We start from the raw sequence: 24,085 nt of genomic DNA on the forward strand, positions 1-24,085 counted from the left end.
GGAGGGGGGTTCAGGATGGGGAACACATGTACATCCATGGCTGATTGATGTCAATGTATGGCAAAACCAATACAATATTGTAAAGTAATTAGCCTCCAATTAAAATAAATTAATTTTTAAAAATTCAGTTCTTCACTTTGAAATAGGGGCCTGTTGACTGGGTCCAAGCCCTCAGCCTCCTACCAAATTAGATTGGGAGTCAGTCTCTTAATGAAAACTTACAGTCATATGAAACTAGTTTCACAGATCCACATGATTCTTTAATAAGCTTAAACCCTAGGTAGGTCTAACAAATGAAAATTGTCTAAAGCAGAAACTGTGATAGAAAGTGCTAGCAGTGGCAACAGCACTGTTTAGGATCAAAAGTAAAAATAAGAAGTAAAATGAACATTTTACAATAATTTGCATATATAGTTCTAGAAAATACAGCTTTCTGTGAATAATGCAAAACACCAATTAATTTCTTAGTACTTTTTATACTAGCACAGAGAATTAGCTCGAAGTTAAAAGACTGCCCCTATTTGCTGAATCGGAGAAGGCAATGGCACCCCACTCCAGTACTCTTGCTTGGAAAATCCCATGGACGGAGGAGCCTGTTAGGCTGCGGTCCATGGGGTCGCTAAGAGTCGGACACGACTGAGCGACTTCGTTTTCACTTTTCACTTAAGTGCATTGGAGAAGGAAATGGCAACCCACTCCAGTGTTCTTGCCTGGAGAATCCCAGGGATGGGGGAGCCTGGTGGGCTGCCGTCTATGGGGTCACACAGAGTCGGACACAACTGAAGTGACTTAGCATAGCATAGCATTTGCTGAATAGTCCAGTGGAGGCGGCACACACAGCCCCAGGTGCAGAATGGACCTGATTTGGCCCTCTCCTAGGAGGAGAATCTGTTAAGGAAGAGGCAAGGCATATGGAATCTCTGCTACAGAGATTCTATGATTAAGAAAATTGACAAAAAATGTATATAGAAACTATGTTTATCATATTGTTACAACAGAGAAATACATGGTCTCTTACACTGAGTGGAAAGTTAAACTAGAGCAGTTAACCAAATCCTTGAGAATACACAGAGGTGAGGAAACGTGGGACTCAGCACAATGGAGTCATTCTCCAGAGAATAATGACAATTTCAAATTCTCTGAAATAACAAAGGTAAATGCTTAAAATTAAGGATCTGAAAGGAACTGGAGGATTCTGCATGTACACAATCTATGCATCTAGGTGCCTCCCCTTTTCATGTCAGAAATTTGAAGTCAAATTTGTTAATTATTATGAAGTAAATATTTTGGAAGAGGAAAAACTCTCTTTAATAAGAAATTACAAATGCAAAATAGAATTTACTGTGCAAGAGGTTAAATATTGATTAAAGGGCAGCAGTCACTGGAAATGATGTGTGTGAAGTTTCTGAGGGAGGGGAGGGATCAGATGGCCATTGTCTACCTGAGGGAACACAGCTGTGAATCCAAATCTCACATAGCATTTTGGCTCTTGGAGATTGGGTTGTTTTGTGAAGGTGTTTTTCATGGTTTGGGAATCACCAGCACTATGAGATATTTTTTAGATTGAGAACAGCATGGGCCCGTAAGGCTTTGCATGCCTTAATTGCTATTAAATGTGTCATACAGGCAACATTTATTTTGCATACACTTTACTGAAGTTTTTAAAAAGGCACTACATTTGTTTTATTGAAAAGCCTCTTCAAAGGAGCATAAAGAAGTTACAATAGACATCACAGAATTATAAACGGTCATGAGATTACTATGAGTAATTATACACCAATAAATTTAAAAACCTAGAAGAAATGGACAAATTTCTAGAAATGTACAATCTTCCAAGACTGAGCCAGGTAGAAATAGAAAATATAAACTAACACCAGGATTGAAACTTGGTAATAATAATAATCCTCGACCGAACAGGTTCACAGGTGAATTCTACCAAACATTTAAAGAAGAGTTAACACCTATCCATCTCAAATGATTCCAAAAATTTGCAGAGCAAGAAATGCTTCTGAACTCATTCTGAGACCAGCATCACCCTGACACTAAAACTAGACAAAGATATTACAACAACAGAAAATTACAGGCCAATATCACTGATGGCTTGGAATAAAAACTAGTTAACATTGTCAAAATAATAGGGAATGAGGCTGTAACTAGGGGGCCATGTGAATTGGTGGTGGGGGGGAGTGGGGGGTGCTTGAAAACACATCACAGCTGTCCCTAATCTTATTAGCTATGAAAGGAATATGGTGGCTCAGTGGTAAAGAATAGCCTGCCAATGCGGGGTTCTTCTCCCAAAGGATATGTCTCCTCAGGCAAGGGCGACAAAAGAAAAAATAAATAAGACTATCTGAAACTAAAAAACTTTTGAATAGTGAAAGAAACTATCAACGACAAAATGTAAAGACTACTTACTGAATGGGAGAAGATGTTTGTAAATGAGATGTCTGCAAGGAATTAATATCCAAAGTATACAAAACTCATATGACTCAACATAAAACCCCCAAACAATATAGAACAACCCAATTGTTGTAAAAAATGGGCAGAGGATCTGAATAGATGTTTTTCCAAAGAGGACATACAGATGGCCAATAGGCACCTGAAAGGATGAGTCAGAGATAAATGAGTCACAGATATGAAAGGTACAGCGTGGGAAATATAGTCAGTCAACAATTACATGGACTTCCCTGGTGGCTCAAACGGTAAAGAATCTGCCTGCAATGTGGGAGACCTGGGTTCAATCCCAGGTTTGAGAAGATCCCTTGGAGGAAGGCATGGGGCCCACTCCAGGGTACTTGCCTGGAGAATCCTCATGGACAAAGGAACCCGGCGGGCTACAGTCCATGGGGTTGCAAAGAATCGAACTCAACTGAGCCACTAAGCACACACAATAATTATATAATATTCTTGCATGCTGACAGATGACAACTAGATTATCATGGTGATAATTTTCAAATCTTTATAAATATGGAATCACTATGTTGTGTATCAGGAATTAACATAGTGTTGTAGCGCCGAAGAATTGATGCTTTTGAACTGTGGTGTTGGAGAAGACTCTTGAGAGTCCCTTGGACTGCAAGGAGATCCAACCAGTCCATTCTGAAGGAGATCAGCCCTGGGATTTCTTTGGAAGGAATGATGCTAAAGCTGAAACTCCAGTACTTTGGCCACCTCATGCGAAGAGTTGACTCATTGGAAAAGACTCTGATGCTGGGAGGGTTTAGGGGCAGGAGGAGAAGGGGACGACAGATGGCTGGATAGCATCACTGACTCGATGGACGTGAGTCTGGGTGAACTCTGGGAGTTGGTGATGGACAGGGAGGCCTGGCGTGCTGCGAGTCATGGGGTCGCAAAGAGTCGGACACGACTGAGCGACTGAACTGAACTGAACTGTAGGTATTTTACACTTCAAAAACAAGCAGACTCATAGAAAAAGATCAGATTTGTGGTTACCAGAGGCAAGGGTGGGGAGGGAATAGGGGGAATCGGATGAAGGCAGTCAAAAGGTACACTTCCAGTTCCTTTTAACTTATACAATGCTATGTGTTATTTATACCTCAATAACACCGGGGAGGGAAACAAACAAACAAACACCCCAACTCAAACCGTTTATGAAGCATATGTCAAAAAGGTATACATGTTTTTCAGATAAAAAACCAACCTAGTTAGAAGGATTTTAGCTGAGTCTTGAGGGTCTAGACCAGTACCTGTGCTCCCGCACTTTTGATATTTTATACAGGAACAGCCTTAGTACTTCTAAGAAGCTGCTCAAGCTCAATGCTGCTTAAATGCTTGAGGAAAGAAATTCATGCGCTTTGCCGTGGCAAAGGCCGGAAGGACGCCCCCAAAAGTCACAGCCTGGTCTGTGCTTCAACACTCAGAGCCTCACCAAATGTCATGTCCAGCACACCCCGCCGTGACCCACGAGGGAGTGTGGTTAAAGAGGGAGGTTGGCACTAAGCCTTGTCGGAGGTGACCCCCTCACCTGCAAGGCACTTGCCACTTGCAGACAGAAGGACCTGGACCGGGTTCAAGAACTCAAGCGTCAAGGCTGCGCTCTCTCAGGCTTCTGACTGGGGCTGAGGCTAACACAGCAGGTCTTTTTGGTGAATATGCCATTTTAAAACTTGGCTTTATTTCAGGAGCGCACTCCCATCTCCTCCATAATCCTGACTGAACAGCATTTCACAACCACACCAGGAGGCAGGCTCTTTTTTTGAGCAATGAGGTGGCTGTAAAAGGAGCCTTTGAATTTCAGAGCACTGCGGCCCACCTATTTGGAGCTCGCGTCCTTGACAGTCTCGGTATTTTCGGGCATGGCACACTGCGCATGGGGTAGCCGTGCAGATGTGCACTTTCTGTGCCTCACCTTACGTGTTCGTAACAATTGTAGTGCGCCGAGGCCTCGCTGAAGCGTGAGCTCAAACATGCCCTTGACCAACGAGTTCAAAGTTATCCATGGCCATGGGAGAGATACCTGTGCTGGAGAGTACCTCCTTCAGCACCTTATACACGTAGATATATTAGCTCTGCTTGTGGCTGCGCTTATTCTTTTGCTTATCCTAAGCCTCCCAGACAGCGGTCTCGGAGCGGTTCTTGGGCGACGCCTCTGAAATGGAAGGCAGGCGGAGCCAGCCCTGAACGAGCGGCGGGAATGACTATTTATTATCTCCATATTCAAATGAGGCCTCCAACTCCCTAGAATCGGATTGGACGGTCGGTCCCGCTCTGCCTAGTTATGTAAATAGTAGATGCCAGTTCTTCTTTCCTATTGGACAATAGGTCAACCAATCCGAAGGCCATGAGTGAAGTCAGGTTCGGTTTAGTTCAGTTCAGTTCAGTCGCTCAGTTGTGTCCGACTGTTAGCGACGCAATAGGCTGCAGCTAGCCAGGCCTCCCGAGTCAGGTTGCGGGTTTCTATTCAAACCCTTTTTTGTAACTGGAGCTGGGTCTTTGTTTAGTTACCGAGTCTGTACCAGACAAGAAAATGAAGAAGGTAATAAAACCCCGCTTTAATCCCGCGTCTCCGATTTTCCTGGATAGCAGACAAACACAAGGGGACATTTCTTGAGACGGTGAATGAATGAATGAATGTGAAGTCGCTCAGTCGTGTCCGACTCTTAGTGACCCCATGGACACCAGGCTTCTCCGTCCATGGGGTTTTCTAGGCAAGAGTACTGGAGTGGGTTCCCTTTTCCTTCTCCAGGGAACTTCCCGACCCAGGGGTCGAACCCAGGTCTCCCGCATTGCAGACAGACGGTTTACGGTCTGAGCCACCAGGGAAGTCTGAGACGGTGAGCTTGTGCTTATTTAGTAGAGGGAAATAGCAGCTTCCAACCACCATTCCAATCATTTGTTTCCTATCATTTTTTTTACCCCCGAGGGCCGAAGAGATAATTCCTTTCAGAATTCAAGAGTAAATGCGAACGGTTCTTTCAGAAGTACAGAAAACAGTACTGAAAACAAACTAAGGTACTTACATAGGATGCAACAAGGCAGATTTTTAACTGGAGGGAGGAAATGAATGGGTTCCAAAGGAAACATTAGTCCTTTATATTGTTATTAATACTGACTAAACAACCCCTTTTGAAGTGACAGCTATATGATATGTGTATATGTATCACCTCGTGTAGCCTCCTAATAACCCCAAGGGTTAGATACTTTTATTGTCCTGTAATTACCCATCAGAATGGAGGTTTTGGAACCATTAAAGGGTAAATTTTAAAGAGTTTATATGAGCAGAAATGGTTCAAATTGGGTAGCATCCAATCTAGCTGTTAGAAAGGGGCTGTACAAAATGAAAGACTTCTACAGCCGGAAGGAAGCAGGAACAAGGAAGATATACTAGGCAAAAAAGCAGCTTGGTTACTCTAAGGTTACTTCTCTTCAGGAGATGGCAGGGCTCTAATTGCAGATTACCTAACTGGTGTTGATCAGGCAATTCCTGATTGGCTGGTTTAAGATTCTGTTTTTAGGAAAGCCGAAACTGTAATTAAGTCAAGTCTTGGTTTGGTGATATGGGGCTTAGCATAAGAGACTCCATTTGGGGCCTATCTTATTTTTAACTGAGTTTCCTCGTCTGTTTGGATAATGCACTGGATAGCTAAAGTTGCCAGGTAAATGACCTCCACACCAGCGCTGGAAAACTGTGATGTGCGTAGGAATCTGCTTAAAATGCAGATTCAGATTCAATACATTTCAGGTGGGGCCCAGGTATATGCGTTTCTAACGGGGTTCCCCAGGCATTACGTAACACAACTGAGAAATGTGAATTCATAGGCCCTTCTGTTTCTATCTTGGGAGTCAATATAATAGGGGAGTTTAATCTTCTGTATATAGGAATTAATGTAATAGGGAGTCAACTTAGAGTTACAATTATATACAGAAGATTAAACTCCCCTATTATATTTACCTGGCAACTTTAGCCATCCAGTGCATTATCCAAACAGACGAGGAAACTTAACAGCACCCACAAAAGACAGAGTGGCTCACTGAGTTCAGGGCAGTTAGCAAGGTGCTTTCAAGATATAAGTTTGAAGAAACCCAAATGGGATATTATTTGTCTTAGAAAGTTTGGGTATGAAGAAAGTGGAGGAGAGATGCCAGGGGGCCACTCTTCAGATAGCCTGTGCTTAGCTCCCTATCTGGGGCTAATAATTTACCATCTCTGCCCCTCTACTTCCTCATCTGTGAAGTGAGGCTATGGATGCCTACTTAATGGGATTGCTATGAGTGAATGTGTCAGGCAGATGGCGGATGTGGTCATATATTTAGTGCTCAAGTCCTGTTGGTTCCATTTCATCCAGCCACAGCCAGGGATGCATGCCTCAGCTGAGCTCCCTCTGTGCCAAGGGAACTACATCATGTAAATATGGAGCATAAGCCTTTCTCTTGTTTGCTAGAACATGGACTAAGCTGTAAACTCCAGGGCAAGAGATGTGTCCTTCACTTCTAAATCTCTAAGATGGAACATAGAGCTTGGCACATAGTGGAGATGCAACCAGTGTTTGTTGAATGAATAAGTCTGTGAGCTGAGGCAGTGTCCCCTACCTGCAAGTCTGTGAGCTGAGCTGCTTTGAATGTGCTCAGTATTAACTATTTTATCTGTTTATTTAAAAAATCTGTAGTTTACTTAAACATTTCTAGAGAGCTCATTGTTATCAAGTGGTAGTGAAATGAAAGTGTTGCTCAGTCCTGTCTGACTCTTTGCAACCCCATGGACTATAGCCCACCAGGCTCCTCGGTCCATGGATTTCTCAGGCAAGAGTACTGGAGTGGGTAGCCAGTCCCTTCTCCAGGGGGTCTTCCAACCCAGGGATGGAACCTGCATCTCCTGTGTCTCCCACATTGCAGGCAGATTCTTTACTGTCTGAGCCACCAGGGAATCCACTTAATGAATACTTAATTCAATTTAGTGCTCATAACATCCTTTCCACATATGCACTATTATGAACTCCATTTTGCAGATGAGACAGCAAAAGGCAGTCCTTTCACTTCTCCAGTGAAACAGCTGATGAGATAACTAGCCCTGGAAATTAGGTCAGCGGTACCAAGCTTTGTGCTAACCACACCTAGGTTGTTTGGCTTTGGATGTGGAATTTCATTTTGAAGAGGAAATAATACACAAGATATATATATATAATATATACATATGTATCATATTGAAGAGGAGATAATATATGTAGGAAAAAATATTAAAATGCATTGCCCTGTGTTTAAATTTCCAGGGAAAAACATCAGTCAGATATCTTAAAATTTACACTGCAGTAGAAAGCTGAAAGAACTGCAGATGAAATTTCACTCAATTCCACATTCCCAATCCAATTCAAATTTTTAAAAATAGTTTTTGAATACAAGACACATTTATAAAATAGACAAATGCTTGCTTCTGGATCACTTGTTCAAACTGTTTTTGTAACCATTATTTTTTTTATACCAGACACTTAATGACCAATGTATACAAATGATTGGTCTCACCCTTGGAAAAGGTCTGAAGCTTGATCTTGCACCGGCGGTACACTCAAACAAAAATCTCTTTTGTTTCGCCTGTAGATCTAGTTGGTATAGGTTTCTCAGAATGAAAGCTGTCTTTTATTCTTAAAACTCACTGTTCTGAGCAGGTCTTTCTGTCTCAGTTAAGACTCATTGGTGGTAGTTGTTGAAGCTGTTAATAACGTTTGTAATGTTACAGAGAAAAAAACTTTCCTTCCACCCTCTTGGGTTCGGTAGGTAGGTTTATGAATAAACTGACAACAGGAAGAATAACAGGAGAAAAGTTATGCAAATTTATTCATTTTAAAATACTATGTGCATGGAAAAAGTGAATTATTATTGCAGGGGAAAAAAATGAATAACCCCAAAAGCAATGAGATTTGAGAGCTTAGATACCATCTTAGTAGGAGAAGGGGAGTAGTCCTCATAGAGGAGAGTAAATGATATTAGGAAAGATGACAGGCCCTTAGGAGACTACACAGGAGGTATAGTTTGTGACAGTCTGTCTGGGTGTGGCATTGACATCTAGTCTCCCTTCTTGTGATGAATCAGTTCTCAGGAGGGAACAGATGACAGTTAAATTCATTTTGAAGGAACTGTTTTTAGGCAGTTAGGGGGAGTTCAGAGAAAGCTTCTCGCAGTGTTTGCTGTTTCTCAAGTGATTTCAGTCCCAAATAATCAATATGACAAGTGCGGCATATTCGAGGATGATATGTCCGGAACACTTTCAGTAGCAAAAGAATTTATCCCAGGCACCTGGCATAGAAAATCATCTCTTCTTCTTTCTCTGTTCTAGGTCAGTACACAGAAAGAGGGCAGCCATCTGCAATCTAGAAGAGGTCCTCACCAGAACCCACCCACACTGGCACCCTGATCTCTCTCTTCCCAGCTTCCAGAATTATGAGTGCTATACTCCGTTGTTTAAGCTCCCCAGTTTGTGGTATTCTGTCATAGCAGCCCAAATGGACAAGGAACAGGCCTCAGGATCAAGAGCAGTATTTTGTATTGACCGATGGAACCCTATAGTGCAGGCGTGAGGTTTTCCAGAAAAAAGGAAGGAAGGAAAGAAAGAAAGAGGGTTTCCCTAGTGACTCAGTGGTCAAGAGCCTGCTTGCCAATGCAGGAGACATGGTTTGACCCCTGATCTGGAAGGATCCCGCATGCCAGGAGTAACAAAGCCCATGTCCCACAACTATTGAGCCTGTGCTCTAGAGCCAGGGAACCACAACTATTGAACTCACAAGCCTCAACTGTTAAGCCCACGCACCATACTACTGACGTCCCTGTGCCTTAGAGCCTGTGCTCTGCAACAAAGGAAGCCCGCTGCAATGGGAAGCCCACCCATTGCAACTGAAGGGTGGCTCCCCCACCGTGGCAACCCGTGCGAAGCCGCGGTACAAGGACGTTCTTCTGATTGTTCTTCCAGGGAAACGCCACCCCCTCCCGCATGTATACACCGTGTTTTTCTCCTATCTCCTAACTACATTAATTTCAAGATCGTAAGGTGTGTTGAAACTGAATCCAGCAGCTCCCAGCAGTAATGAGGCAATACAGAAAACACAAGACTTGAGATTTTATGGCAATCATTTTCTATATGTTATTGATATATTTTATATTTTTGGTATTTTCAGGAGACGTAGTCTGGACCTGGGAAGGGAGAGCTGGGGGTGGGTGAGGAGGGCTGTAGAGCGGGGTGTTGGGTGCTGCGAAGGGAGAGGTGTTGGGAGGAGGTCAGGAGCCCGGTGGGAGAAGGGATGGGAGTGATGGGTTTTTCACGAAGGAAAGTTGCGGGCTGAAGGGTTTAGGAAGGGTTCTGGGAGATGGGCGGAGTGGAGGTTAACGAAAGGTGACTGGGGGATGGGTGGGCAGACGGCCTCACCCTTGGCATACCCCAGTGGACACCCAGCCTCACCTTGGTGGTTTTGTCCAAAGCCCTCCTCACCCAACCCCCTCCCTCCCCAAAGCAGCAGCATTCCTGTGTTACCAGCGCGTCAGGAAATCGGGATAATATCCAAAGATACTGGTGAAAACATTAAGACACAAATGTGCGTAAAATACAAGAAATTCCAAACTCAGACACTAAATTGAAGGACGCGGCAGAAGTGGTGGAATAAGGGAGAGCATTGGAAAGCTCAAAGAGGCGCTTTAGCCAATAGGTTTGTGGTGAGTGAAAGTCGCTCAGTCCAGTCTCTTTGTGACCCCGTGGATTATACAGTCCATGGAATTCTCTAGGCCAGAATACTGCAGTGAGTAGCCTTTCCCTTCTCCAGGGGATCTTCCCAACCGAGGGATCGAACCCAGGTCTCCTGCATTGCGGGCGGATTCTTCACCAGCTGAGCCACCAAGGAAGCCTTTGTCGTGAGGGGAGAACGAGATTGAGTTTGAACCAATCCACATGGGCCCTTTTAGGGGAAATACCGGAGGCGGCTGCTCACTTGGTTCCTGCCCTGGCAGTCGCCCGACTGTAGTGTGGAGCAGACACTGCAGGGAAAGTCCACCGACCCGGCCCCAACCCTCCACCCCACCTGCGCCTTTACGCAACCTGTGCCGCTTGCCATCCGCTTGCGTCCTGGCACTGCGGCACTCCTGCGCCATTGAGCTCCACTCTGCAGCTCGCTTGCAATCCTTTGTCCACGAGCCCCTCTGTCCCGCCTCGTTGCCCTGCTGCAGACTCTGAGCACGGCCGCCCTTCTGCGCGCTACTCTGTGTGTCCAGGAAGCCCCTTCGCGCTGGATCCCAGCGCCAGGCCAGCCTGGAGCGGGTCACAGACCCTCACCGCTCGAGGCGCCTCCGCGGGGAGCCGTCCTGAGACGGAGAGGCTGGCAACGCCACAGCTGTTCTCAGGCCACCCGCGTTGTCAAGTGACTTGGGCTTTTCTGCGTGCCCTTGGTTTTTCTTTCGTTGTCTTGGCAAGGGGGTGGGGTCCAGAATTTTGGGAGCGACTGAGTTCCCCCCACACCTTTAGGAAGAGAAGAGTTGGCGGGGAGGGGCGGGGGGCGAGGGCGGAGGGAGCGGGGAGCGGAGTGCGATGATGGGTTGGGTTTGGAAATCGTCACTCATGGGTCTGGACGGGGCAAAGAGCTCACCACCTGGTCTCCCCCGGAGACTCCTCCGAGGTGAGCCAAGACCCCAGGCTCGCCTTCCTTTGGTACTAACAGCCTTAGGCTCTGGTCCAGCGTTCTTCCCAGAGTCCTATGCTGGAACACCAAGTAAGTCCTACCAGCCTCCAGAATTATGAAAAATAAATATCTGTTGCTTTTAATCTACCCAGTCTATGGTGGTATAACAATCCAAGTGGGCTGAGACGAGGAGCCAAGGAATATGCCGCCTCCATTTTCAGTCCTATGGTTCAAATCACTTTGTCACTTTTGACCCTGACAAATAAAGATGAAATGGATTTCATTTCCTAGAAGATGCACTGTGCCGCTTTATTAAAGTATTATACTAGTATTTACTTGAGCTGATGCAGACTGGCCCATTTATTTTTTATTCTAGATTTAAGAGCTCTGTGGGATAAGACAGTAGTCATTCATTTGACTTATTTAGTTAAGGAAGAACAGGTTTGGGTAATTTTAAAAATCCAGAAAGAAATTTGAAATTTTATTTGTTTATTTTGGTAAAAAACACATGAAAAAAAAACTCTTAATAGAGTTTAAGTGTATAGTACAATATTCAGTTGTTATTTATATTCAGCTGTTCATACAATGATTGACTTGCTAATGACACTTCACAGCTCAGGGCTCATTACTATCATCGATTTGAATGAGCACCACCTCTTGTTTATTTACACATATATATATGTGTGTGTGTAAATATGTATATTCCCAAATATCTTCCCTCTGCCCATTTTTCTTGCTTGCCTGCTTTCCAGTGCACTTTTAAAGAAAGTCTAATGAAGTACTGGAAATATTTTGAAGATGTGATATTGTGAGATATAGTAAATATATATTTAGTCTTCCTCCCTATTCCTGGCACAGAGCTCCAAAAACCCTTGGAATTTCCTAAGTGATGAGAATCATAAAAGAGTCTTGATATTCAAAACAAACGTTTGTTGATGACACCAGACTGTGTTAGTAAGGTGACTTTTGGAAAGTCTTTGAGGATGGGCGCAGTCCCCAGGGGAACCAACTTAGAGAGACAGGGTTAGAAATTTTAATGCCACCCTGACCTCCTGGGAGGGGAGAGGGGCTAGAGGTTGAATCCATTATCAGTGGCCAATGATTTAATCAATCATGGATATGTAATGAAGCTTCCATAAAAGCTCAAAAGGATAGGGTTTGGAGAGATTTCAGGTCAGTGAACATCTAGAGATTTGAAGAGTGTCATGCCCAGAGAGCGGAGAAGGCAATGGCACCGCACTCCAGTACTCTTGCTTGGAAAATCCCATGGACGGAGGAGCCTGTTAGGCTGCAGTCCATGGGGTTGATAAGAGTCGGACATGACTGAGTGACTTCACTTTCACTTTTCATTTTCATGCTTTGGAGCAGGAAATGGCAGCCCACTCCAGTGTTCTTGCCTGGAGAATCCCAGGGACGGGGGAGCCTGGTGGGCTGCCGTCTATGGGGTTGCACAGAGTCGGACACGACTGAAGTGACTTAGCATAGCATAGCATAGCATGCCCAGAGAGAGCATGAAAGCTCTGCACCTTTCCCCATATCTTGCCCTATGCAACTCTTTCACTTGGTTGTTTCCAGGTTACATGCTTTTATAATAAACTGGTGATGTGTTCTGTGAGCCACTCTGGCAAATTGATGGAACTGAGGATGGGGGTATGGAAACCTCTGATCTGTAGTCAGTGGCTCAGAAGCATAGACAGCCTGGTCTTGGGAAGGAACTAAAGGTTCTTGACTTTGTTTTATGGCTATTTTGTCTTGTTTGACTGTTTTCCTTTGTTTCCTTTGTTTCTGCATTTTCTCATTTCTCTGATTAAGTTTGTTATTTGGAACTAGCTGGAAGCGAGTCTCTGCAGGGAAGGCCTTGCAGAGTCCTGCTGGGTTTCCTAAGTAGAGTTTGGAGACCACAAGGGGGAGCTATCCTGTGCTGCAATGATAACAGAGCCCAATAGGAAGAAGAATGCTCCTCTTTTTTGGCAAGGACTCAGAGCGACTTCACTTTCACTTTTCACTTCCATGCATTGGAGAAGGAAATGGCAACCCACTCCAGTATTCTAGCCTGGAGAACCCCAGGGACGGAGGAGCCTAGTGGGCTGCCGTCTATGGTGTCGCACAGAGTCGGACACGACTGAAGCGACTTAGCAGCAGCAGCAGCAGCAGCCAATGAAGATATGGACTCTTTGTTTACTGGAGCCTCCCAGTTTTCTTTTCCTCTTCATAAAAGTGTTCTTCCTTTGCCGTGTGGAAATATGAATGTGGCTCGCCATGGTTGCAGACCCCAAGTTGCAGTTCTCTACTAATCCCAAATAAATTCACGCTTGTTTCAGGTTAGCAAACTTCAACACTTCTTTTATCTTTTTTACTGGACTCAATTCAACTCATAACAAATGGTTAGTTCCTCTCTGGTTAGTTCTTCCCCCCCATCCCCACACCCATAAATAAGTTTAAAGAAACATTTCCTTTAAGTATGGCTTATTGGGTCCCACACATTTTGACATGTAGTTATTTCTGTGTGGATCACAACAAACTGTGGAAAATTCTTAAAGAGATGGGAATACCAGATCTCCTGAGAAATCTGTATGCAGGTCAAGAAGCAACAGCTAGACTAGAACATGAAACGATGGACTGGTTCCAAATTGGGAAAGGAGTACGTCAAGGATGTATATTCTCACCCTGCTTATTTAACTTATATGCAGAGTACATCATGCGAAGTGCCGGGCTAGATGAAGCACAACCTGGAATCAAGATTGCCAGGAGAAATATCCATAACCTCAGATATGCAGATGACACCGCCCTCATGGCAGAAAGGGAAGAGGAACTAAAGAGCCTCTTGATGAAAGTGAAAGAGGAGAGTGAAAAAGCTGGCTTAAAACTCAACATTCAAAAAACTAAGATTCATGGCAATTAGATGGGGAAACAATGGAAACAGTGACAGACTTTATTTTCTTGTGCTCCAAAATCACTGCAGATGGTGACTGCAGCCATGAAATCAAAAGACGCTTGCTCCTTGGAAGAAAAGCTATGACAAACCTGCTGCTAAGTTGCTTCAGTCGTGTCTGACTCTGTGCGACCCCATAGACGGCAGCCCACCAGGCTCCCCCGTCTCTGGGATTCTCCAGGCAAGAACACTGGAGTGGGTTGCCATCTCCTCCTCCAATGCATGAAAGTGACAAACCTAGACAGCCTATTTAAAAAGCAGACATCACTTTGCTGACAAAGGTCCATATAGTCAAAAGATTCGAGAGATGGACCAATAAACAAGGCTGAGGACCAAAGAATTGATGCTTTTGAACTGTGGTGCTGCAGAAGACTCTTGACAGTCCCTTGGATGGCAAGGAGATCAAACCAGTCAATCCTAAAGGAAATCAACCCTGAATTGGAAGGACTGATGCTGAAGCTGAAACTCCAGTACTTTGGACCCTGATGTGAAGAGCCGACTCCTTGGAAAAGACCCTGATGGTGGGAAAGATTGAGGGCAGGAGGAGAAAGTGGTAGCAGAGGATGAGATGGTTGGACGGCATCATCGACTCAGTGGACGTGAGTCTGAGCAAACTCTGGGAGATAGTGAAGGACAGGGAGGCCTGGTATGCTGCAGCCCATGGGCTCTCAAAGAGTTGGACACGATTGAATGACTGAACTGAACTGATCTGGTGACGCTATCTCCAGATACTGTCAAAATTATGTTAAATTGTAAACACAGAGAATTGCCTGCTGTGGGAAAAAATCCACACATTGGAACTGGGAGCAGATCATCGATGGATTATAATACTGTTTGCCATTCCTCATTCCCAAAACTCTTTCATACACACGTTTTCAAATTGATGGCTAGTACAATTTGCTGAGTCATTCCCCATTATTGCACTTCAAGATTCCACCTCTCCCAAATATTGATATGACAATCATTTCTCCAAATCAAGCCAAATGATAAGAGGATTTATTTCCATTTGAGGTTATTTTTATAGAATATATTTTGAGAAAAGGTATTCCAAAGGTTATAAAAAAAATTGAAGATTTTTAAAACATATTGCTACATTGTCTCCCAGAAGCAGTATCTGCAAAATCAGAGTTTTCTTTTGATTGAAACCCAGTGGGAGGGCCCTCCTAGGTACAAAAGCCCCTCCATGTTCCCTGTTTCTTGTTTGTAGAAAAAGGCTTCAGTATCCTAGGTCTTCTCTGAGTTCTGAAGAGCAGACTCAGGCTCTAATTAGGGAAGTGATGTGTTGAGAAAGTCCAAGCTCAGGTTGGAAAAGAATTCCCAAACAGAGTATTTCAGAAGGGATTTCATTTATTTTATTAAGTTTATTTCATTTAGTTTATTAAGAACAAACAGCAGAGATACTGTGGGTACTGCCAGCAGAGTGGGCCGACCTTGACAGACCAGGGAGAGCTGACAGTTTTCCTGTGTGAGTAGGCAATTTTTATAGCCTCAAAACAAAGAAAATTCCTGCTGGAAGGCTGGCATTAAGTGATTGGTTAGGGTGCTATAAGATGACTACCAGGCTGGGCATTTTTGCCTAATTTGGGGTCAGGAAGCCTGATAGTGATGATCAGGGAGGCTTTTGACAACTGTTGCAAAGGGGCTCAGTCAGCTTCTGAGGTGAACTTGGTTCTAGGCTCCACTTCTGTGGCCTTGGGGCAGGATTTAACATGATGGAATGCAGACATGAAGAAAAAGCATGGACTTCCCTGGTGGTCCAGAGGTTATGAATCCACCTGCCAACGCAGGGATCATGGATTTGATCCCTGGTCCTAGAAGATTCCTCATGCCTTGGGGCAACTAAGCCCATGTGCCACAGCTACTGAAGCCCTCATGCCCTAAAGCCTCTGCTCTGCCACAAGAGAAGCCAACTCGCCACAACTAAAGAAAGCCCATGCATAACAACAAAGACTCAGCACAGCCAAGAAATAAATATTTTTAAAAAGGAAAAGCAAGATAGCTTGAAAAATAGTTAAGGAATAGAACAGTCATAGTTCCTTCTCAAGGGATATAATAATCTGATGTGTATCTTTGAGTTGTCCTGCAGAAATTACTCCCAGGTGGAGGGTGGTGACTATATGATGACCACAGGTAGGTAGACCCAAGACCGGTTGGAACCAGGTTGATGGTAAGGATTCTTGAAACATAACCTTGATGTTATCTCACCACCAGCCAATCAGAAGAAAGTTCACCAGAATTTACTGCTTACTTATTACCCCAAATGCTATCTTTAAAAATCTTTCCCTAGGGGAGTGGGAGGGAGGCTAACAAGGCAGGGGATATATGTACACTTAGAGCTGATTCACGTTGTTGTATAGCAGAAAGCAACACAACATTGTAAAGTAATTATCCTCCAATTAAAAATAAAAATTAAATCAACAACAAACAAAACCCCCAAAAAAACCTTTCCCTAAAACCACTGGGGAGTTTGGATTTTTTGAACATGTGCTGCCCATTCTCCTTGCTTGTGAAGTGAAAGTTGCTCAGTCATGTCTGACTCTTTGCAATGCCATGGACTACACAGTCCAGGCCAGAATACTGGAGTGGGTAGCCTTTCCCTTCTCCAGGGGACCTTCCCAACCCACGGATTCAACCCAGATCTTCCTCATTGCAGGCGGATTCTTTACCAGCTGAGCCACCAGGGAAGCCTAAGAATCCTGGAGTGAGTAGCCTATCCCTTCTCCATCAGATCTTCTTGGCCCAAGAACTGAACCGGGGTCTCCTGCATCACAGGTGGATTCTTTACCAGTTGAGCTACTAGCAGGGCTCCCCCCTTGCTTGGAGCCCTGCTAATAAACAATGTACTTTCTTTCACTACACAAAAGCTTGGCTTTGTTTTGAGACAGATGAGTGGAGCCAAGTTTGGTTCACTAACAAGGTCTCCCAACTTAATAGTGAAAAAAAAAAATCTCAATTTATAGTTTTATTTCTTAGTAACTCGGTAGAGTGTACAATTTTTCTATTCAGCATTTGCTTTTATTTGTATTTTTGTGAACTAACTGACAAATTCCAGTGGTATTTTTCCACTGAAATTTTCTGTTCAAATTTTATGAACTCTTTGTATATTTTGGCTGGCAGTTTCCTAGTTTGGCTGTTTTCCTTTAATGACTGTGCCTGATTATTTTTCACACTCACAGGATTATTATGGACTTTGCTCATTGATTTCTTTTCTTTCCACTTTTCTCTCCAGTATGTTCCTAGTTTACCCAACAAATCAGCTAGGCTCTTCTTCAAGTGCTTTTCTCCTTCTGCCCATCACTCCACAGAACCAACCTCAGTTTACTAGCCACACCTCTGACTGCCCATTTAGTGCATTTTCAAGTCTATGCCAATGCACACAAAGAGAATAAAGAGGGTCACTCATTATCCTGATATGGGAAGGGGTAAGTTGCAACCCACCGCAGTTGCCCATTGACAGTGTGTCCTGAGGGGAATTCAAGACAGGAAAACTGATGAAACATTCTGCACTTTGGATTTACCAAGCCCCTAGATAGTTAAAATGTGTAACTAAGGAATAGTTTCAGTGACTCCATATTCTTGCATCTTCCCATAGAGAGAAGAGCACTAAAGTCAGCAACTTGAGATATCTGTTGTGATTAGCAGTACTCTTTTATCAAGATGTATGTCTGACTACAAGTATTTACCGATCAAAACAATTCTTCTATATACTGGCTCATTTCCTATCTCTTTGGAGCAGCCCCTCAGGCTTTCCTGGTGGCTCAGATGGTAAAGAATCTGCCTGCAATGCAGGCAACCCAGGTTTGATCTCTGGGTTGGGAAGATCCCCTGGAGAAGGAAATGGCAACCGACTCCAGTATTCTTCCTTGGAAAATCCCATGGACAGAGGAGCCTGGCGGGCTATAGTCCATTGGGTCACAAAGAGTCTGACACAACTGAGCGACTAACACACACACACACACATTCCTCCTTTCCTCCTCCTTCGGAGGTAAGGAGAGGCTGTGTGGATGAAGACATGCTTGCCTTATCAGTAAACAAAGGGTGTTGTGGCACAGCAACTGGCCAATGGTACATCCTGAGGCGATTTAGGAAGGAGAACAGGATACTAGCCCTTTAGATAGCGAAAGTGAAAGTGAAGTCACTCAGTCGTGTAGCCTACCAGGCTTCTCTGTCCATGGGATTCTCCAGGCAAGAATACTGGAGTGGGTTACCATTTCCTTCTCCAGGGGATCTTCCTGACCCAGGGATCAAACCCAGGTCTCCTGCATTGGAGGCAGACGCTTTAACCTCTGAGCCACCTCTATCAAAGGAATGATTCCAATAACCCCTGATGATTACATCTTCCCATATATTAAAAAAAAAAAAGCACTAAATTCATTAATGTAAGATGCCTGGTTTTCTTTAATCAACAGCAAATTTTGATAGTCCAACTATTTGGTTTTGTTGCAAAAACTCCTATATACCTGGGTTTTGAGAGGCTCTCTTCCCGGAGCAAGTCTGCCGAATAGAACATTAACTCTCAACTTTTAGGTTGAGCATTTTCTTCGGTAAACAGCTATTTCCTGGCTACGTATGTGTGCCTTCTTGCATGCTTAGTTGCTTCAGTCATGTCCAACTCTGCGACCCTATGGGCCTTAGCCCCCCCAGGCTTCTCCTTCCATGGGAGTCTTCAGGCAAGAAAACTGGAGTGGGTTGCTGTGTCCTCCTCCAGGAGATCTTTCCCACCCAGGGATCAAAGCAGCATCTCTTAAGTCTCCTGCATTGGCAGGCGGGTTCTTTACCACTAGAGCCACATGGGAAGCCCCATTTCCTGGCTATAGGCATAAAAACTTAACTTATACATTATGCGTTTTTCATTAAGTGAACATCAGGTTAAAAACACGCACACAAAACCAAAATGCAATACCTAGGAAGACTGCACGTATATGGACTGAAAGATTCACTTTTTAAAAATTGAAGATTATGTTTTTTACACCACGTGCTTGCTTAAAAACCAAAAAACAAAATTCCAAAAAAACCTCGCCCTAGTAGACTGCTCCTCCCCAAACCATTTTTTGTCTTTTCTAAAGAAATGCTAACAAACTTCCTGGTATGGACCGGGATACTGGTAGCTTTGGGTTTTATCAGATGTCTTCAGTCTGCATTAATAAGTTTTCTCAACGCTGAATTCTCCGTTCCTGTGGCTCAGGGACAATGAGTGGACCGAAGGCCTGGGTTTCAAGCTGCTAAGGTGGGGCTGAGGTAGAAAAATAAGGGGCAGTCAGTGTAGCCTAGGGTCAAAAGAAAAAAAAAAAAAAAAAGGACTCGATTTCTTCTTTTAAAATCGAATTCCAACCTCCTCTTATTTTTCACCTAAGTGTTTGCTGTTCCAGTTTGTTGACATTTAAAGGGACTGCCTCTAAGTTCCCTTGACCTGAAGGCCATAAAACACCAGAACCTGTGACAGAACAATCAGCAACTGATCAAGGAGAAAAACACCAGGTGGCCCATTAACTTTAGAACACGGTCCTTAGACAATGGCCTGAGGTCACCAGAAAAGGGGAGGGGAGAGGGCACGAGAAAAGATGAGAGGATGGAGACTCACTACCATAAGAAAATTCAAGAACTGGGAGATCAGGAAAAAAGGGTCATAAAAATTGACAAACTGACATGATGATTTTTAGACCAGGGATTATGTACACTGGGATCCCAAACCAACCAAAAACAAATAGGTGGGTCAACATTAGTAAAGATATAAACTGTTGCGATTCCCGCGATTTGGGGGAACCCAAACCCTCTCAGTGACTATGCTGGGAGCTCTATACTTCTACTCTTTGAAACAAACTTGGCCTTTGTGAGTATCTTGCGTGTCCCTGGAAGATCATTCCTTCGCGGGCTGTTCCTGGATTCTCCTTTCAGGATGGCCCTCACAGGACGTGTTCCCCTGAGAGTCCACGTCTAACCTGCGCACACGGGAAAAGCCCACGCAGCTCAGTGCATACAGAACGATTTGACGCGAGGGGTTGCACGCAAGAGGTCCCACGCTGCGGTTTTCCAGCCCAGTCCCCACCCCGCGTTAGCACAGCGCTGCAAGGAGGCGCTTGCAGATTAGGTCCTAGCAGCTTACAAAAAACGTTTTATAACGGAGTTTTCAAATGAAACTGCTTCCTTTTCGCACACGAGTCATTCACGGGAGAAGTGACAATCCCTGTAAGATTTCAGCGTGCGAGGACGTGGGTCGGAGCGAAGCGCATCTCTGCTAGCTGAGGCGGAGTGAGTGTACACCGCTGCCAGGACCTAGGCAGAGTGGCGCGGCCTCTGCCAGGACCCGGGAGGGTGGAGTACACCGCTGCCCGGACCTTGCATGGAGAACACCCCTGCCAGGACCCTGCGCCGGGCGCCCAGCCATTCCAGTCGCCATTTCTTGTCTTGTGTCCCTGCGCTCCATCTCTATCAACGCATTCCTGTTCCTGGCTCTCCAGTAGCGCTTTTAGTGCGTCCGGGTCCCCGGTTCTCCCAGCCACCAGTGCGCCCCTGTTCGCATCCCTGTCTGCGCCCTCTGGGGCCCCGCCGCTGCCGCCCTGGCGCTTCCCGCGGGCCCCGGCGAGGCCGCCTGCGCCCTATGCCAGAGCGCGCCCCGCGACCCGGTGCGCGCCGACTGCGGCCATCGCTTTTGCCGGGCGTGCGTGGTGCGATTCTGGGCGGAGGAAGACGGGCCCTTCCCGTGTCCCGAGTGCGCCGACGACTGCTGGCAGCGCGCCGTGGAGCCCGGCCGCCCGCCGCTCAGCCGCCGCCTGCTGGCGCTCGAGGAAGCAGCTGCGGCGCCCACGCGCGACGGCCCGGCCTCTGAAGCGGCGCTGCAGCTGCTGTGCCGCGCCGACGGGGGCCCGCTGTGCGCAGCTTGCCGCATGGCCGCGGGGCCCGAGCCACCCGAGTGGGAGCCCCGCTGGAGGAAGGCGCTGCGCGGCAAGGTGCCGTTTCCCGGAGGGTGCCCTGTCCCTCTTCTCATCACCAGACTGAGCCCTGTTCCCCCTCCGTATTCTCTGGATGGCGCTCTGGCCCCCAATCTCCATCTTCCAGACGGTGTCCTAGCTGCCCTCCCCATACCCCAGTTAGTGCCCTGTCCCCTTTCCTTCCTCTGGGGCCTAGTACCCGTTCTCCCATCCCAGGACGGGACCTTGTTTCCCCCGTTCCCTAACCCCAGAGGTTGCGCTCTCCGCACTCCCCTGTCTGGAAGGTATCCTGTCCCCCTTTCCCACGCCTGGACGGGGCACTTTCTCCTCTTCTCCCTCCACCTCCCTGCCCCGCCGTACCCGCGAGACTTTCCCAGGGTTGAACTGTCCTGCCCCGCCCCCTTGGCAAAGAGTCCTGCCGAAGCCCGCCCAGCCCCCTTTGTGTCACTGCCCTGCCCCCTGGAATGACGTCATACTGTGGTAGCCCCACCCCCACGGGCATCCCTCAGTGGGTGTGGTAGTCGCTCAGTCGTGTCCACTCTTTACGACCCCAGGAACTGTTGCCTGCCAGGCTCCTTTGTCCATGGAATTTCCCAGGCAAGAGTACTGGAGTCGGGGTGTGGCCTGAGGGTATTGGCCCCTCTCTGGTCCTGTGCACCCCTCCCATTCGGTCTTCTCACCTGCTCTGAGCCCTCTTGAGTCCCTTCATCCACTCTGTTCTGGAACCTTCTCCACTGTGCTCTCAACTGTTTACATGTGGCACTTGGCTCTGGGTCAGAACCTGCCATTGGAGTCTGGTCACAGCTGAGGTCTGGTAATCCCAGGGACCCGCTGGTGTGTATGTTTGTGGGGGGAGGCGGGGGGCGGGGGAGCGCAACGTTATTTCTGAGAGAATAAAGACCGCCAGGGCCCTGGAGTGGAAAGAGTCAGTGTGATCCCTGCCCACCTGAGGGGAGAGAGTAGCCTGTTTGAGGGTTCGTGCGCCAGGGACTGGGTCCTGCAGTCTTCTTAAGCAGTAGGATGTTGCATCCAGGAGCTTCCTTGGAGTTACAGCTTGTGGCCAGGGGACTGGAGTTGGACTTCCTGGTGAAGGACTCCACCCACCCAGTCAGTGCACGGAACTGGGCAGGCCCTGTGTGTGCCCATGGTCACCCTAAAGGGGCCACCCTCCGTCCCTCTGCTGGAGACAGTAACACTAGAGTCCTCAGTGAATAGTCTTGTGTAGTTACCCTGTTGGATTCTTAGCACGAATGTTTCTCTCAGACAATAGCATAGTGGGTCACTAAGACCCCCTCTGCAGCCTGCAGAGTTTTGAGGTGTCTGATGGGCTAAGATCATGAACTGGGGCTTCGGGACTGCCTGATGGGATTCTAGTGGTGTGATGTCCCTCTGGACGGGTTAGGTGGGCCCCAGACTTTCAGAAGTGGCCACACACCCCTTAACCAGCGTCTTTCTCCAGGAGAACAAGGGGTCTGTGGAGATCATGAAGAAAGATCTGAATGATGCTCGGGATCTGCATGGCCAGGCTGAGTCTGCTGCTGCTGTGTGGAAGGCAAGTGGGGTGGGGTTTGAGTCCACATGAGCAAGGAAACATGGATGTGTACCCTGACCCTGTCTGGCAGGGCCTTGGACCACAGCTGAGCGCTGTACAGTCTGACGGTCAGGGAACTCTCCTCCCTTGAGGCGGTCAGTGGTGGATGGGTGGGGTCTCAGGGTAGCCTGAGGACACAGGTATTTCTGCTGCCCACCCATCCTGTAGGGACATGTAATGGACCGGAGGAAGAAGGCTCTGACTGACTACAAGAAGCTTCGGGCCTTCTTTGCCGAGGAGGAGGGGCGATTTCTACAGGAAGCGGAGAAAGAAGAAGGGTCCCTGGAGGACGAGGACGAGGACCCAGCAGAGAGGTTCAGGTCTCTGCTGCAGGCTGTGTCGGAGCTGGAGAGGAGGCACCGCAACCTGGGTCTCAGTATGCTGCTCCAGGTAGGCACTCAGCCCTGCTGGTCAAGGGAGGGCAGCAGGATGCAGAGTCAAGAATTAGCAAGAGGGTAGCTTATCCAGAGAGAACCCTTCATACCAGCACTGCCTGGCTTCCATTTGGGGCTGAATTTCAGGAATGAGTAATCCAGGAGACTGGCTTCCCCTCACATTTGCAGAGACGGGGTGCTTGCATTGCAGTATTGAAATACTGGGCCCCTACCCTGTCCTTGGGCTCGACAGGTAGGAGCTGGCCACGAGGTCAGAAGAGGCAGGGATCTTGGGGACGGGGATGGTTGCCATGCCCTCATCCTGAATGTCCTCCTTACTCTCTGCCCTGAAGCCTTGCCTAAACCTGGGGATTCTGGGCTCTTTGCAATCCTTGAGTCTGATCCTGGAACTGGCAGCGTCTGCCCTTCCCTTCTCTGAGCTGAGAGGTGCTGTTTTACCTCTGGCAGTAGTGGTTACTCAGCTCCAAGTGGGTGCTGATTGTGGGTGAAGAGACACGAGGGTCTGGTGGGGCCGGATTCTGCAGTCATCTGGCTTGCAGGATAGAAATTCGCTCACTCATTCCCTCTCTCCCTGTGCAGTGAAGTGCTGCCTGCCCAGGCAGCAGGCAGAGGAAGCTGTTAACCATCCCAGGCCTGAAACAGCTCCTCCATCTGCCTCCTTCTGGACCCCTTGTCGTCCTTCAAGACACCCCCAGCCCTGCGTGTCTTCTCCTAGGTGAATATGTGGACTGCGAACTCTAGGTGCCCACCTGGGCTTGCTGACGACAGTACTCTGCAGAAGAGTGTTTGTGTTCCCTTTTCCTCTGGGTGTTCATGTTTCCAGGCTGTAAACCTTTCACTGTAGAGATCTGTATTGGGGGTAAGTTAACCCAAGTGTATCCTGACTCCATAAAGTTCTTTTCGTTGCCCCAAGTTTCATCAGATTTTCTGAGGTCTCCGTGAGCCGTGGTTGTCATCTTCAGGAGGCTTGGGCTGTGCAGACCTGCTCCATGATGGGGCTGCTCCACCAGTCATGCACGCGCAGGCCCACACCCAGCAGTTAAGGTGAAATTTGAGGCGACTGTCAAGGGAAAGGAATGCTCAGTGTGCCTGTGTGGGGATGGTGGGCCGGTCAGACTTGGCACCTC

The 24,085-nt window shown here is 46.7% G+C and overlaps 1 protein-coding gene across 1 annotated transcript; it reads left to right on the forward strand.

Moving 5' to 3' along the window:
* The first annotated feature begins 9,004 nt into the window (after window positions 1-9,004).
* RNF187 (ring finger protein 187) lies at window positions 9,005-23,881 on the forward strand. Its single transcript, XM_014477615.2, has 7 exons — window positions 9,005-9,025; window positions 10,402-10,558; window positions 10,663-10,853; window positions 20,514-20,990; window positions 22,432-22,524; window positions 22,732-22,953; window positions 23,538-23,881. Exons 1-7 carry the CDS (start codon window positions 9,005-9,007, stop codon window positions 23,538-23,540), a joined length of 1,164 nt encoding a protein of 387 aa, XP_014333101.2. The 3' UTR covers window positions 23,541-23,881.
* Window positions 23,882-24,085: the final 204 nt, after the last annotated feature.

The sequence above is a fragment of the Bos mutus genome, chromosome 7 (genome assembly GCF_027580195.1).
Source record: "Bos mutus isolate GX-2022 chromosome 7, NWIPB_WYAK_1.1, whole genome shotgun sequence".
In the NCBI taxonomy this organism is placed as follows: Eukaryota; Metazoa; Chordata; class Mammalia; order Artiodactyla; family Bovidae; genus Bos; species Bos mutus.

Excerpts from the sequence above, each read along its gene's own strand:
- RNF187 (XM_014477615.2), top strand. The coding sequence starts at position 9,005 with ATGGAACCCTATAGTGCAGGC. Across the intron at positions 20,991-22,431 it reads GGAAGGCGCTGCGCGGCAAG|GAGAACAAGGGGTCTGTGGA; the intron begins GTGCCGTTTCCC and ends GTCTTTCTCCAG. Across the intron at positions 22,525-22,731 it reads CTGCTGCTGCTGTGTGGAAG|GGACATGTAATGGACCGGAG; the intron begins GCAAGTGGGGTG and ends CCCATCCTGTAG.